At 41.1% G+C, this 14,849-nt stretch overlaps 1 protein-coding gene across 5 annotated transcripts in view; it reads right to left on the bottom strand.

The window, feature by feature from the left end:
* Positions 1-236: 236 nt before the first annotated feature.
* AP5B1 (adaptor related protein complex 5 subunit beta 1) overlaps positions 237-14,849 on the bottom strand; it is a 79,079-nt gene continuing 64,466 nt past the window's right edge. For all 5 annotated transcript variants that reach the window (XM_069240765.1, XM_069240762.1, XM_069240763.1 and 2 more), the window contains 2 exons: positions 11,752-11,947; positions 237-4,500 (listed from right to left, as the gene is read on the bottom strand). In XM_069240765.1, coding sequence (XP_069096866.1) covers positions 1,894-4,500; positions 11,752-11,904 — 2,760 coding nt within the window. In that variant the 5' untranslated portion in view covers positions 11,905-11,947 and the 3' untranslated portion in view covers positions 237-1,893. The remainder of the gene's footprint in view (positions 4,501-11,751; positions 11,948-14,849) is intronic.

Genomic DNA, 14,849 nt, shown 5'->3' with positions numbered 1-14,849 from the left:
AGGTGTTTTCTTAAAATTTTCAATGGTGCTTTCTGTGACTTACTGCAATAATGGTTATGAACTTTCAGGCAAAAAATTGAATCTGAAGATGGTGGTGCAAATTAGGCATTATGGACGTACAGCAGACTTCATGAGTCATTGATTTCATGTATAGTTGATGTCGAATAAGGAAGAAAATAGAAAAATCATATTTTTCAAAACCCAACAACTAGATTATGGAATAATTCAGATCATGATGATTTACAATACGTTTATTCTGTAAAAGCACTTATCCAAGTTGATTAAAGATTACCCTGCTGCAAATGTTAAACCTTTTAAGGATCTGGCATACATGGAAGAACCTTAACATATTTCCTTGCAAACGGAAGTGGGTCAGAGTCTGCTCCTCTAACAGAAAATCCTAAGAATAATGGTTGCTTGACTGAGGGCTGGATAACGGTCTTGGCGGATGGAATACTCCATCAAAAATGTGACAGATATGCCGTCCGCCATTTTACAAGTTATCTAGGATATAATGGAACTTGTAATACAGCAGACGAGTTAGCTGTCACATTTGTGATGGAGTATCCCATCCGCCAAGGTTGTAATCAGGCCCTAAATCTCTACCTTACATTAGTAATCCAAATGGAAATCCACCCACTTTCTCTGAAAGAGAGAAGATTGCTATGGGCAAGTTACTGAACTATTGCTTAAATTGAGACATTCCTTCTGATCCTGACTTATACCCAGCCTCCGTTCTTTCTCCTAAAGCATTCACATACAATGGCTGGGATCACATAGATATGTAAGAGGTGGCAGAATTTCTGTGGTCTGTGTCAATGTTGAGATCAGCTGAATGAGGAGGCTGAGCAAGAAGCATCCAGCTCCAGCTGGGCTAGCTAAACATGCACATCACAATCTGTACTTAATTTAGTACAGGAGCAACCTAAATGAACACACATGTCCAGCTCCTTTGTGCACCTCTATATATTTACAATGCTCTTCGGAAAAAAATGACTCTATTTAGTTCATAAACACCATAAAAGCCTCTTCTTAGGGGCACATTTTGAATACTATCAAATACAAAACGTATTCTAGCTAGTGATGCTATCTCTTAGCCTTCCTTCTTAAACGCACCATTCCATTGGGTCCTTAAATCCCAGAACTGCAAGGCAGGCCATTGGTATGTAAGCATTGCAGAGTTCAAATTTAAAGGAGTAGCGTAACATAGACATTTTCACCATTATTTGTCTAACATTCCTTTTGTGACTGATTTGTTTCCGTTTGTTTTCCTTCTTCGCCCGCTTTCATTTGCCAGCATCTGACAAACCAGCCACCATCATTCTCTTTGATTGCAGGCCTAAAGCAGTAGGTCTCAATACGAGAGAGTGCATAAAATTAGGCCAGTAAGTGAATATGGTGCATGGGAATGGAGGAATCCTTACTAACCAAAGCCCATCTCTGTCTGGTTTCGAGTCATTTGGCCATAGTTCGAAATATCCTGAAGTAAGAGGGATCCATGTACAGACAACACCTTCAAAATGAGAGTGAAATAAACAACTAAATTTTTGGTTTGTTATGACCAGATCAGTTAAGACCTGCAACATTTTGTAGGAAGATCCACAATGTTTTTTTGCTCGTAAACTGACAACACATGCAGAGCTCACATTCTGAAGGCAGTAATAACGAAATAGTTGCTTTGAGAGATATGTATTCATGAGCACAACACATCTTTTTCAAGAATTTCAACACAGAAATGTCTCCAGCTGACACGGTTACCTGAATGAACGCTTTTCAACACGTGTCTCGGACATAAAGACATCAGTGACCCATGTTTTTTCAAATAGTTAGGTGTTATTCACATCATGGAAACCTTTCCAGTAAATGAAGCAATCCGATAGTCTACTGAAATCTCTAAGAAATAATACTTTGAAGGTAAGTGCTTAGGTATGGGAGCAATTTCCAGTTATCGGTTGCAATTCTGATATGGACTGTTTCATCCAGTGTCTTTACTTGCAATAAGATATGGAACTGGGGAGGTAAAAACAATCCTATTTTATACAAGTCTGGGTTAGTGGCAACAAGAAATCTTTCAAAAACAGACTGCACAAATTCACTGAGAGACTGCTGTTTCTGAAAACAAAATAGACTTTCAGCACACTGGTTCGACTCATTCAACTTGAAGGAAGTCCAAAGATTATCAAACAGCTCAGAAATGGCTTCCAGTGGCCAAGATGGTGGCACAGGCAGTGGAACAAATAAATCTGAAAAATGGATCTGCAGAGCCTCGAGATGGCTATAGCAGGTAAGTCCACCTTGAGTGGTGTACATGGCAGAGACGGACAATTCAGTAGGATAGGGCTTTTTAGGCTTCAGAGAAAGTATAGCTACTGGGGGCTTTCTGTCTATAAAGAGGCAAGGTATGTTAATATCACTCACAGGCTCATAATTCGTGTCGGATAGCTCCAACTGCAACACTACACAGAAAAGTTTATGGTACTGAGTCTTGACATTTTCTGCAAATGTCAAATGATACTTGAGAGTTAGCCTGGAAGAAGACTTTGAATTTGCCAACTGTTGATAATATTCCTCACAGCAGGTATTCACTGAGGCTTGTAGCAAGGGAAGGAAGGCACTGGAATCTAACACTCTGTGCATATGCAGTACTGGTTGCTCCATTGTATGAACTGTCAGATGGGTAGAGATGTTTTCATTGTCAGCCATGATAGACGACCATGATCTAGTTTTAGTTTGGGTTCCAGCTGGAACTGTGCTAAGGATTCCAGTCAGTTTTTCACTGGACAGGTTTGTTAGCAGCGTATAATAGAAACGTGCACGATCCTGGATATCGATGTCTTGAAAATGAAGCAGTAGGTGCTGCAGCAAGTCTGCTAAATCAGTAAAGAGCAAGTCAAGCTTCTGATGCTGTAGTAAGTTCTTGCACACGGTCAAAACCGCATTTCCTGTTCTCCAGTCACCCAAATCACACAGGTTGGTATGGAGGGCAATATTTGATAGGAAACGAATGGTCTCGGTCTGAGGAATCAAATGCTCCTTTGCTATTCGAGCTAAAACCTTTAGGTGACAGACAGGCATCTGCAACACGAAGTCCTGAAACTGGAGGTTCACTATTAGTTTCTGCAAAGCCATGGATAGTGACATTGACCAGCTTGGGACATCCAAAAGCTTTTGTGTCTCGTTCATGAGGTTTATTAGGTAAGGGGCTAATGCACTATTCTTTTTATAGACATCTACAACGGTTTGTATCAAATCCTCCATTTGTTTTTCACAATAGTTGAAGTAGCGAACAAATAGGTATACCACCCGGAAAAAGAGTGAAGTGATTTCTCGATTGCCATGTTCGGTAACAATTTTATGTACTGACAAAAGATGGTCCACAAAATAACCAATGCCTGTTTCTGCTTCAGGACCCTCGTTTTCAAGGTAAACTAAACTTAACAAATTCTGCCGGGAAAGCATTGTGCTGCTGTCATTAAAAACAGTTGGGAATAACGACGCAGTCATTTTAACGGTGAGGAGGACAGGAAGGTTCTCTTCAGTGTTTGAGTTAAGAGGGCGGTTTTCAGGAAAATGCAGTAGACAGTCAATGTAAAAAAGTTTCACTTGAGTGCTTAGCAGTGGGTGCTGTGCCATTCCTACAAGTCTCTTAAGAAGAACATACTCATCCTCTGCGGTGAATAAGCTGTCTGTAAAGAACCCTTTCATCTGTAGTATGCTGTGGAAGAGTGAGACATCCATAGTGCCGAATAATCTCACTAGCTGAGACTTAAAAATAATTGGTGAAAGAGTACGAACCACTGCCACGATTTGAATCAGCTGCCAAAGGAGCTGGCTCTGAGAAACGGAAGTAAGGAGATAGGAGTCCTCCAGTATGAGAGCCAAAATGGATTTCAACTCTTTCGTTTCCCCATTAGAAGGAAGCAAAAGAAACTGTTCCACCCTCATCACAGACATATTTCCAACACTCTCTGTAGAGCTCCAGGAGAAATCTTCTTTGCTCGACAAGACCTTCTTCAGAGAACCATCTGATGCACACTTGGACTGTGCCAAATGCTGGACAGCATTTTTTAATGCAACACTGTAAAGGAGTGTATATGATTGGTGTGCACAGGTAACTTCTTGCTGCTGCATGGAATACAATAACTCAAGTCTTTGAGACAGAAATCCAGGATAACAATTTTCTAGTTCGCGAAGGCACTCACAGGCTGTTATTCGAAGTGGCCTCTGACCTGCACCAAGCTTTTTATCATTAAGGTCAGCTATTATCTGCATCAGCAGGGACACGAAATCGCAGGACACTTTTACACTCAAACTAAAATTATCTGTAGTTATTAGCAGAGTCTCCATGGATACCAGCAGGTGATGCTTCAAAGTCATAAGTCTGCTTGAATCAGATAACTGTGCAAATATAGTAATTAGCACTTCTGCCACGTGTTCTCCTGTCTTCTGATCGGGACAAAGCAGTGTAGGGAACTCCATAAAAAGCATGAGCATCGACATCTAGGATGCAAACACAAGACATACTATGTTCAGCACAGTGTAATCAAGATTAGTCCTTAAAGATGTCAGGATAAAAATACCACCATGTCATATAATTTGCTAGCAGATACAAAACAGATATCTTTCAGTGAAACTTAAGTTGCAAATCAGAATATAAATTTGTAAACAAGGCAATGACGCCTGTTTAGAACGCTTTTCCTGGCAAAAGTCACTCTACACTACAAATGGATGCAACACGCGTCAAGACACCCGCCCCTTTATTCTAGTTTTACCATTGCTGAGTGTGGAGAGGGCCATCAATCACAAGGGGTGAAGCTTAATAATGATGATGCTCTGTTGCTATTTTATGTATAACATTTACATTAATCTGCACCACATGCATCTATAAACAACGTATGATTACCATGACTAGAGTTGACCATATTTAATGTAGGCCTCAGTTTAAATGATTCACATTAACATGAAATGTTCCTTCGTTCTCACCTCTCCCCCTCCTTTCTTCTTAGGAGCCATGCTGTAACTGCCAAGTTTTAATTAAAAGTATTCACTTGTTTAAAGTTTCTGTGTGAATGTTTATGTATGTGCTTTCGTGGAGAGCTGAATAATGAACCTCCACACCTGCACTATGAACATGCTGCCCAAGAAGTATCATCCCGCTACAAGATATCTATTGAAAGGCATTCAGGAAAGATGCATTGTGTGATTGATGGCTGGGAATGAGGCTGAAACTGTCTATTTTGAAATGTTAGATTGTGATTGGCTTTCCCTCCATAGGAATCACACAGTGTTGCTTACTTTTGAAAAATGTGCTTTAATTGTGTATTGCTGAGCCAGTTAGATTCAGATGCCCATTTCCACTCTCTTTAGGTTCAAATCTTTTGCTCCTGCCTCAAAGAGTTAGACTCCTGGGCACATCCGTGCTCATTTATATGACTGAATCTTCCCTTGATTCTCGCTTTAAAGGCTTTACTTGCTGACATTTCCTGCATGAGTTCTCGCAATTTTTTCTATTTCCGTCATCTTAGCATATTAGGGATTTTCCAAGGGAAGCTGAATTTGCATGATTTGCTTTATGGCAACTTTAAGGCAGTTTGTTTTTGAATTTGCTGATTTGAATTGATTTGAATGATATTGACACACACATTATTATTATATATATATATATAAATACATCTATATATATTCAATGAAAAGAACAAAAGTTAAATAACATTATAATTAGTTGAATTTCTCAGTGAGAACGTTAACAGTTTGAACTGAAAATAAAATAAAAACAGAAATTCAGCAGTTAGTTATAGTTAGCAGCACTAACTATAACTTGGATCCCTCCCATGCACTGATTATGACCTCACATAAGACATCACTCATAAGCTGTTTCACTGGTGGTTCCCTACCCGCATTTCTGCCAGCAACTTCACTCGCCTTAGGCGTTGGGGTGGGACTTTGTTCCCCATCATGTATCAGGCCTAGACAAGGCATCTGAAAAGCCCTTAAAGCGCTTGGAGTGTCCTGCGGTGTGGGACCAGACAAAGACAAGGCCAAAACCGGGCCTGTCTTCACCTGTACTCACCTGGAAGAGGCTGGGCCTGGCCACCCCCCCTTGGATGCTGGAATAGACTGTGTGGGTGAGTGTCTTGGCAAGTTTGTACAACACAATATGGGGTCCGCTGCCTGCACTTCTTTGGTGGGAAAATGTGCAAAAGGAAGATAATTGGGGACAAAGATGATGCAGTCACAAAATGGTACTACACTTGATTCCTTTTTGGTCTGCACAGTTGGGGTAATATCTAAGGAAACTGACGTGACTGAGAGACTCCTGTCACTAGACCTTGGAGCTGGGCTAAGCAATCCATCACTGAGCATGGAGGTGCCATTATCTGGTATTTGTGACATGGCCTTTTCTAAATGGGGTGGCTCAACCTCCACCGTGGACAGTGATCAAGCCCTCTTGCCGTCTTCTGCTATCTTGCCAAGCACCTCAGAAAGCAATTCAGTCCCTATGAATACTAGCACTTGCGGGCCCTCTGCCAATAAGACAAAAACGAAACAAGAAACAGTAAACAAACCAGCCCAGCCACAATTCTGCAGCCCCCTCCCTGTCAGATCTTGTGATCTAGCTGAGTCTATTACATAGCAGACTGAGCCAACAAGTTGCGCCACTACAGGGGGCCATACCAAGGCACTTAATTTTGAGTGGGATTGTGTCCTGGAGAAGTTTAAAACTATTGTGGCTCCATGCATTGCCCCTTTGGTGGATAGGATATGATCTCTAGAGAACTCTTTCTTAGATCTGTTAAACATAATGACTTGTTGGTGCAGCCAGTCCCTACCCTTCCTCCCCCAGCCCAGCCACCTATTATCAACAGGGCTAGAACCACAGATAAAAGTTGCTTTACCATCCCTAGGTCCTTACCGACTGTTGGCATTCCCCCCACTATCAATAACCAGGCCCCATTTTCTCAGGGAGTAGGATCCTACGTTGTGAATCAAGTGGCAATGGCCAGCAAGGACCAAGTTAAGGTGGGTCTATTAGTACAGTACCCAGCTTGCATTGCCTTGAATTTACCTCCAAGCATTGCCCCTCCCGCAGTCAGGCTCGTTTGAATCTTTCACCTGATTGCTGCCCCTATGTGTCAATTTTGACTGGAGAACCGCCTCTTTCTACCACTGGGGAGGAATTGTCACAGCAGCTCAAAAAACAAACATGCCACTGGCTGACCCAGCATACAGACTTTAATATACCGGAGTATAGTGGCATTTTATTTGTGAGGAGGGTCGGTTGGACTGGTCCCTCAACAAAGCACATAGAAGGGGATTGTGTCAAAATAAACTGCAAGTATTCAAGTCTGGCACTGCACCTAATTTACTCTGTACCAGGCCCAGAGAGCTAGGAGTAGCCATCAATATTGTGCTCCTAGACTTCTTTTACAAAGCTATTCCAGCACACAAATTGGTTGGCTGTGGGTCTTCCTCTGCTTGGTTTGATGTATCTGGAGATTTCACTGTCTCCACCTCAAATAGGTACCTTCCTCTGTCAGGTTTGGACAGCAATGATTGACCCAGATTGGTGCAACGTTTTTGATAAATTCACAGTTTGCATGTTTCAGGAGTCATTTGTTAGGTTTTCTCAGTTCTATTCTGGATTTGCCAACTTTGACCAGGTTGCAACTTCTTCAGAGAAAGGCCACCCTTCAGGACGGCTATCAATTTAAATAAAAACTACTCTGCTGTGCACTTCTAAAGTTATTGATCCAGCCCTCCCTAACATTTTGTGTTACTTCTGGTGACTCTTATTGCATACATAATGTTTACTGCAGGCACAAGGGTAGCAACAATGAACTATTACTGACGTGATCAATGCTCACCTGATAACCCTCCCTGCTGGTTATTTTAAAATTGTGGTGGGTGATTTTAATTGTAATTTTGAGCAACTCAGTATTGGCTCTGACTTCATGATTGGAGAAGAGGACGAAGCTTGGTCAGTTCCAATCCTTACCCTCCTGCCCATCAAGAAGTGGACTATTGCTGGCTTACAGTTAAATGCCTTTACATTGAATAATGGCCTTCAAGCTTGTAATGGAAGAGCAACATCAGACAAAGAGGGGAGGCACAGCTTTAATTGACAGGACAGAACTAGCCTCATAGATATCATTTTGGACATTAAATTATGGGCTATAATGATTGACATGCAGGTAATCCCCAACACGACAGTGATCATAATGCCTTTGATCTCACATTAAGATCACTGGGTTCCACTATTGCAAGTTCCCTTAAAGAACCTTTTGATAGGAGGCTCACCCCCACTAGTAACTGTCGTAAGCTAAAATGGAGCTCAGTGGTTAACACCATGGCAACTCTGAAGCTGGTCTATTATGTTGTTGCTTCAGATTTGGAAGCAGTGCAGGCCGTTAGATTAAACACTCAGCATCTTGATTCCCTGAGAAGAATCAATGTTATCCATAATTCTTTTTTCTCCTCCATGAGGAATCTGTTCCTGGTTGAGTCAAGTTCCCTTCCAAAGAGGGTTAAAGTGGCGTCTTGGTATACCAAATCATGTAGAACTGTGAGGCACACTCTCACACATGCTATTAGAGATGGGAACAGAAATGTAATTGATGCAGCCAGGGCCTTCTACAAAGCCTCTGTAATAAGCGCTAAAAGATATTTGGAACTTGCTAAATGGGAGGCCATGTAATCAGCGATTAAAAAGAAAGATCATTGCTCTTTTTGGCACATCCTTGCAAATGGAGGCACTGAGGCAAACCTTCTGATTGGCAGCAATATCTCTGAAGCTGCCTGGGTCGATCATTTTTCTAAACTATATTTATGCAATGTGGTTCACAATGAGTGTGCCCCTGGTGGGATACCAGCTGATAGTAGGGATGGCTGTATAGCTGATGCTTTCTCTTATGCTGAGGGAGCGGCCCACCCTTACTTCAAGGTTAGTACTATAGCTGTTACAAACTTGGGAAATGTCTTGCCTGGGCTAGATGTAAACGACTTTAGGCCCAATTCCAGTACTCAAATCGACAAAGCAATTGACTGGATTACCCCTAACAAAGCTCCTGGATTAGACAAGTTCCCAGGGGACATTTTTTAAGGCTGATAAGGACATCTGGTGCCCCTATTTTATATTGTATTTTAATGCCTGGATGATTGGCTCCCCTATGAATCCATTATGGGCTGGGGCAGAGATAATCCTGATTTTCAAAAAGGGCTTAAACTTACTTTTTTCCAACTATAGGTCTATCCGCCTTATTGACAGCTCCCAGAAGCTTTACAGTTGGATTGATTTGGATAGATTACATGATTGGATGGATGTTGTGGGTTTGCATTCCTCCTTGCAAGCCAGCTTCAGGGATTGTGTCAGTACAATTGACCAGGTGTTTAGTCTCCAACTTATTCACTGGAAACCGGTCACTCAGAGGGGAGGCCGTTTATGTGTAGTCTTTGTGGACCTACAGTTGCCATTGCCCTTGAACAAAGGGAGGAACTGTGGAAAGTCATGACGGAACAGGGTGTTCCAAAATATCTTCTTGATATTATCATTAGGCTGCACTCCAATAATTTTGATCTCAAAATCCCCATGGGGGAGGGATTCAAAACCTCCTGAACCAATTTGTTATTTTGTTTTTTTTTTAAATCAGAGGCCTGGAGATTAATCTCACTGAAACCAAGTGCATGGTCTTTAATCCCTGACAATAAGCAAGCTTCCACCGACCTTTAATTGTGTCCCCCCTTGAAAGAGTCCACACATTTGACTACTTGAGCGTCACGCTCACAGAGCAGTTTAATTGGTCCTCCCATATACAGAAGTGTTGACTCAAGTTAGAGCAATATTCGGGGGCTGTTTTGTGATTTTTACGAGGCTCCACATTACACTCAGTATCCCCAGCTCTCCAAATCTACATTCTGCAAGCAATCAGAGCCTCTCTATATGGTGGGGAAGTTTGGGGGTCACGAGAAGGTAACCAGTTTTAGCTAGTTGAAAAAACACATTTTGCTCCTTCTTACTAATCTTCTAGTCGGCACTCCGCAAATTCCCCTCAAGTTCGATTTGGGCCATAGATCTCTTACCAACTAAGTGACCCTTAGACCATTATTGTGCTGGCAGAGAATCTGTGTGACTCCAGAATTGATGCCATACTGGCTGGACTTGGAAGTTGTCTTGAAGATACTTGGGGCTTCTAGAATCCCATGGTTCAGGTTTATTAAACACCGGCTAACTGGGTTGGGTTCATGGAATCTTTGGATTAACCCCAAGACTGTCAGTGTGATTTCAAAATCTACTCTTAAGGGTCTACATCAGCGTTATACAGATGCTCTGAACTCTGGGAATGGAAGGGTGAGTTCCCTTAATGCTGCCTTTCTTGAGTTCAAGGATGAACATATCTTAAAAGGCTACATGGAAGAGATCAAACTCCCCCTCCCCTAAGCATTGTACATGAAATTTAGGTTTGGGACCATCCACTTTGTTTAATTACGCCAAACCGGCAGCACACCCCTAAATAATTGGATGCGTATTGTCCCTTCTGCCCCCCCGGGTGTTAGAATCCATCGACAAATGTTGTTATTATTTGTCCACATTATCATGGGTTCAGGAGGAAGTGGATTTTGCCATTATGCCGCAATTTGGGGATTAGGGATTATAGATTTAGTGATTAGGATCCTGAAAAGCAATACTAGCCAACACATTCTATTTGCCATTTCTCATTACTTGCTGAACATGTGGAGGCTCAGGCAAAAAATGCTAGCCCTCAAAAGGGTGTTGCCCTGAGCCAGTTTTACTATTTGAACTGTGAGCCAATTGAACAATGTGTATCTATTTGTCATTATTAACTGGTTTTATTGTATTTTATCTCTGTTTATGTACTTTTATGGTGGATATCACATATAAAGATTTATGATGATGTTTAAAGGTATTTTGTTCTCATTTTGTAAAATGAAATGTGTACTCTAAAACGTATAATGGAATTTCCAGCTATTTTATCTATTCAAGCTGGTTTAGCGGCCTTCTTAAAAGTTTGGCCTTCTACTGAATGGTTTGTATTCAATTACCACTTAGCCGAATCCTTGTTTTCTTTACCCTTTTCGTTCCTATTCATTTTAATTACACCTTCCCCTTTCCAGCCACTTTTGGTTAAATATATTGTACATATTATTTTGCCAATCTGGACAGGCCATCATTTTTGCAGACAGAGTTTATGTTGTAATAGCTTTATCGCCAACCATCTACACTCTACCTCGTTCTAGCAAAATATTCCAATTATAATGGTGACCTCAATGGCCATCTTTTCACGTCCATACTTAAACGGCTCCCAATTACCATTACTGGGTTGAGTTCACATCTAGAGATACACCCTCCTTCCCTGTAGAAATAAAATTTCCGGGGACGTTATTTAATGATTATAAACACAGACACAGTTGAGAAATAAATCTACTTCCATTTACATTAAGGAAGAGCCGAGACAGACGGTGCCTCAACTACATCTGCAAACGCGATGGAGTATATGTGTGGCTGTTTTTGTTGTAAAAATACTTTCGTTTTTCCCCACTCTGGTAATCTTAAATTGGAGCACCAGGGCACCACTTTCTCTCCCATGTCTGTCCTACTTAGACATGCATAGTCATTCTCACAGAATAAGCAAAGAGACCTTAACTATTTCGAACAATGGTAAATATGTTTCCACTACTTCTACCCCTAAACCAACCTTGACATATCCCCCCAAATCCTGCTGGTATTATATTTACCTTTAATTGTTCACTAATTTTATCACTCTGCAGATCTTGCAGCAGCTCTCCCCGAAAGCTCTCTGCAGTAGTGTTCAACAGAAAGTGTGTCGGATTGGAACGAAATGAGCTCAGCTGCTGGCTCCAGGTGGCACCGTTCCGTTGGATGACCATTGTGACTGTTCCAAGATGCAACTTCAGGTTCCGGAGTCATAACCTATGAAGAGATGTATTCATCAGTGGGTCATGCACTGTAATCAAACATGTGAAAAAAGCTTCCATGTCACTTTCTTTGAATCATTTTCGTTGGCGCCAGGACACCCTTCTGGTTGATAGCATGGTTAAAGAATGTTCCATTCATTCATTTATTTATGGAAGTTTTTTCCTCAAAGTCTTTCTAGTGCTTGAAGGTTGCATACAGTCATTTCAATGAAAGCTTTATGGTTGTTTATTTCATATTTAAAGCATGGAACTCTGCGGGTTTGTTGATGGGTGAGATACATGTAAGCCCTGACTGCTTTCTGCCTGCTATCCTGTTTAATCCACTTTCCCTCGCATCTTCAACGTGTGGTATCCGCCTGTCCCTCCAATGCTTGTTTCTCATCACTGTCCCTTCCCAGCACCGTCTTATCCCTGGGTCTCCTCTCCATTAATTCTAAATCTGTGTCTAATCCAGTCGCTTTGACCCATTCCTCCTCAACTGCGTTTCAGTATAATACACCTCCTCTTAAATTTCCCATGGTCGCTCCTTCTCCCTCTCCCTCTCCCTCTCCACTTTCACCCTTCTCTATGGCCAAATTCCACCTAACTACACCTCATCAATGGAATTTCCAAGCGTTGTTAATGTTTCTAGTTGAAATTTCTTCACTGAATACCTGTCCACAAATACAATTGAAATGGAGACCAAATGTAGTAAATATATACGATGTTTAAGCTTTCTTAAATGAACAATAGTCTGTGAGCAGGACATAAATCAACAACCTGTGCTCTAGAAACTAGACCCAAAATGTTCGTTACAGCACCCCACAGAGTAAAATGTTCAGTGCATTTATAAGGCACTCACAAACCTTTGGAAGAAATTTGAAATGGCAGATGTATTTAATCCAGAGCTTAAATTAAACACGTTTTTTTTAATTATACAAATGAGACTGAGGCAAAGTTGTTTAATCAGTGCAGAAGATACAAAACAAATTAGATACAGGCTTGACACGTAATATTGAGGAATAGGCTAAAATGGGTTAAAAAATTAAAAACTTGCCCATGGAAGACATGTCGGTCAGTGGTAACTGAGGTTTCTTGCGGGTGAGCACGTCGATTCAGTTACGTTACAATGATGTAGAAGATTGGTGCACATTAAAGTGGCCACCATTTGACAGTACAAGCTACAAATGATCCAGCTAGGCTCACAGATTGCACATACAAGTATACAAATGTAGGATGAGTAAAAACAGACGAATGGAGATAAGCCAATAAAATTATATTTTTGCCCAGCCCAAACTGCAAAGCAATAACCCCAAACATCAAAAAATATATCTTATTTATTGGGCCAGACTGGTGCAGTGCTGCTTGTGTCGTTAGCACGATGAGATCAAGAGAAAATATAGGCTGTCCTCTAAACCTCCAGTCACAAGGACTTAAACAAGTGACAATTGGAGAATAGTGATCCAGTGGTTCTTAACCAATGAACATTTCTCTGGGTGAACCTTCATCATGTACTAGCTTTTACATATATTTACAGATGTGCACTGAATACAAGTAACAGAGTTCAAGTCATTCTGCTTAGAGTATTCCAGCCCAAACTGCTAGCCCGTATCTTCCTTTAAAAGAAACTTCACTAAACCAAGAAACATTACAGCGAGATAAGTTCATATCAGTAAAGTGCAGCTGAGTCCATGTGCACAGGGCATCCAGTGCCCAAACATGGTTATAATACTAAAGGGTTTGAGTTAAGGTTTGCATGACCGTTTGGCCAATCTTTCAGTGATTTTTCATTTTTAATTAACTTTGGTTTTAGGTGGATTTCTGAGGTTTGTTTTTAGAGAACCAAAACAAACAATAGCTTCACTTTAACATTTAGTTTATTCTGTTAATTGTTAGGGTTTTTTGATCATGTACCACATCAAAGTGGTCCCTGGACCAAAATCTCAGTGGGAAGCCAACCCCCAGTGTGCACAAAGTCTGAGTGCAGGGCCTGGTCTCTGGCCTTTCGGAGCAGATTCTGCCGCAGGCAGCCAACCCTCACTGCACTTGGCTGTGAAGATTGCCCTGGATTTGTGGTTCCACCCGGAGGTGTAAAGGGAGCCACAAATCCAGCTTCTGGATATGCCAACCGCAAGGGAAATAGCAGTGTTTTTTCTTTTTTTAGATTTACACATTGTAGCCCGCCCACCCCGCTTTTCAACATGAGCTTCAGAGTTTAGGGCACGTTCACACTGTTCCCCTTATGTGCCCTTTCACAAATCTTTTAGGATGCGAGGATTGAGTTCCCTAAAAATGACCGATGGGAGAAGGTGCTCCTTTGGTCAATCAGATTTGAGTAGTCTTTTAATTTTTGGATCTATGGAGCAACACAAATCTGGGTATGCAGAAGTATGTGAACTAAAGGTCCACCTTTTTAAAGATGAACTTCCTGAAACCAAGGAAAGGCACATCTGTGAGTAAGGTTCTAACTTCATGCCAAATGTGGTGTAATTATATTCAGTATTTTGTTCTGTACCAAGGAGAAACGAATTGTACAAAGAATGACATTTAAAATGTAACTTTAGCCACCTCGCTCCTTTTTTCTTGGCCTAAGCTTGACTGTTCTGCACAAAACATGCCATATAGAACCCACAGTGGATGTATTTTTTCAGGAAACGTTTGTGCGGAATAGTTCAAGGTCACCAAATTTGTAAAGAAAATAAAAAATGCCTTTTCCGATCCCACCATAACCACAGAGGTGCTACAGCTGTATATATATATATATATATATATATATATATATATAAAACCTCACCACTAGGTAGTTATAGTTAGGCCCTAGTTTATATAGAAAAAGTGTTTTTTGTTTTTCTAATAACTTTGATGGCATTTGATAAATCTTCACGAAATTTTGAAAGAAAATACAATGCTCACTTCAG

This window comes from Pleurodeles waltl, chromosome 6, assembly GCF_031143425.1.
Source record: "Pleurodeles waltl isolate 20211129_DDA chromosome 6, aPleWal1.hap1.20221129, whole genome shotgun sequence".
NCBI classification, from domain to species: domain Eukaryota; kingdom Metazoa; phylum Chordata; class Amphibia; order Caudata; family Salamandridae; genus Pleurodeles; species Pleurodeles waltl.
Note: the sequence above shows the minus strand (reverse complement) of the source record. Positions and strands in the feature narration are given on the sequence as shown.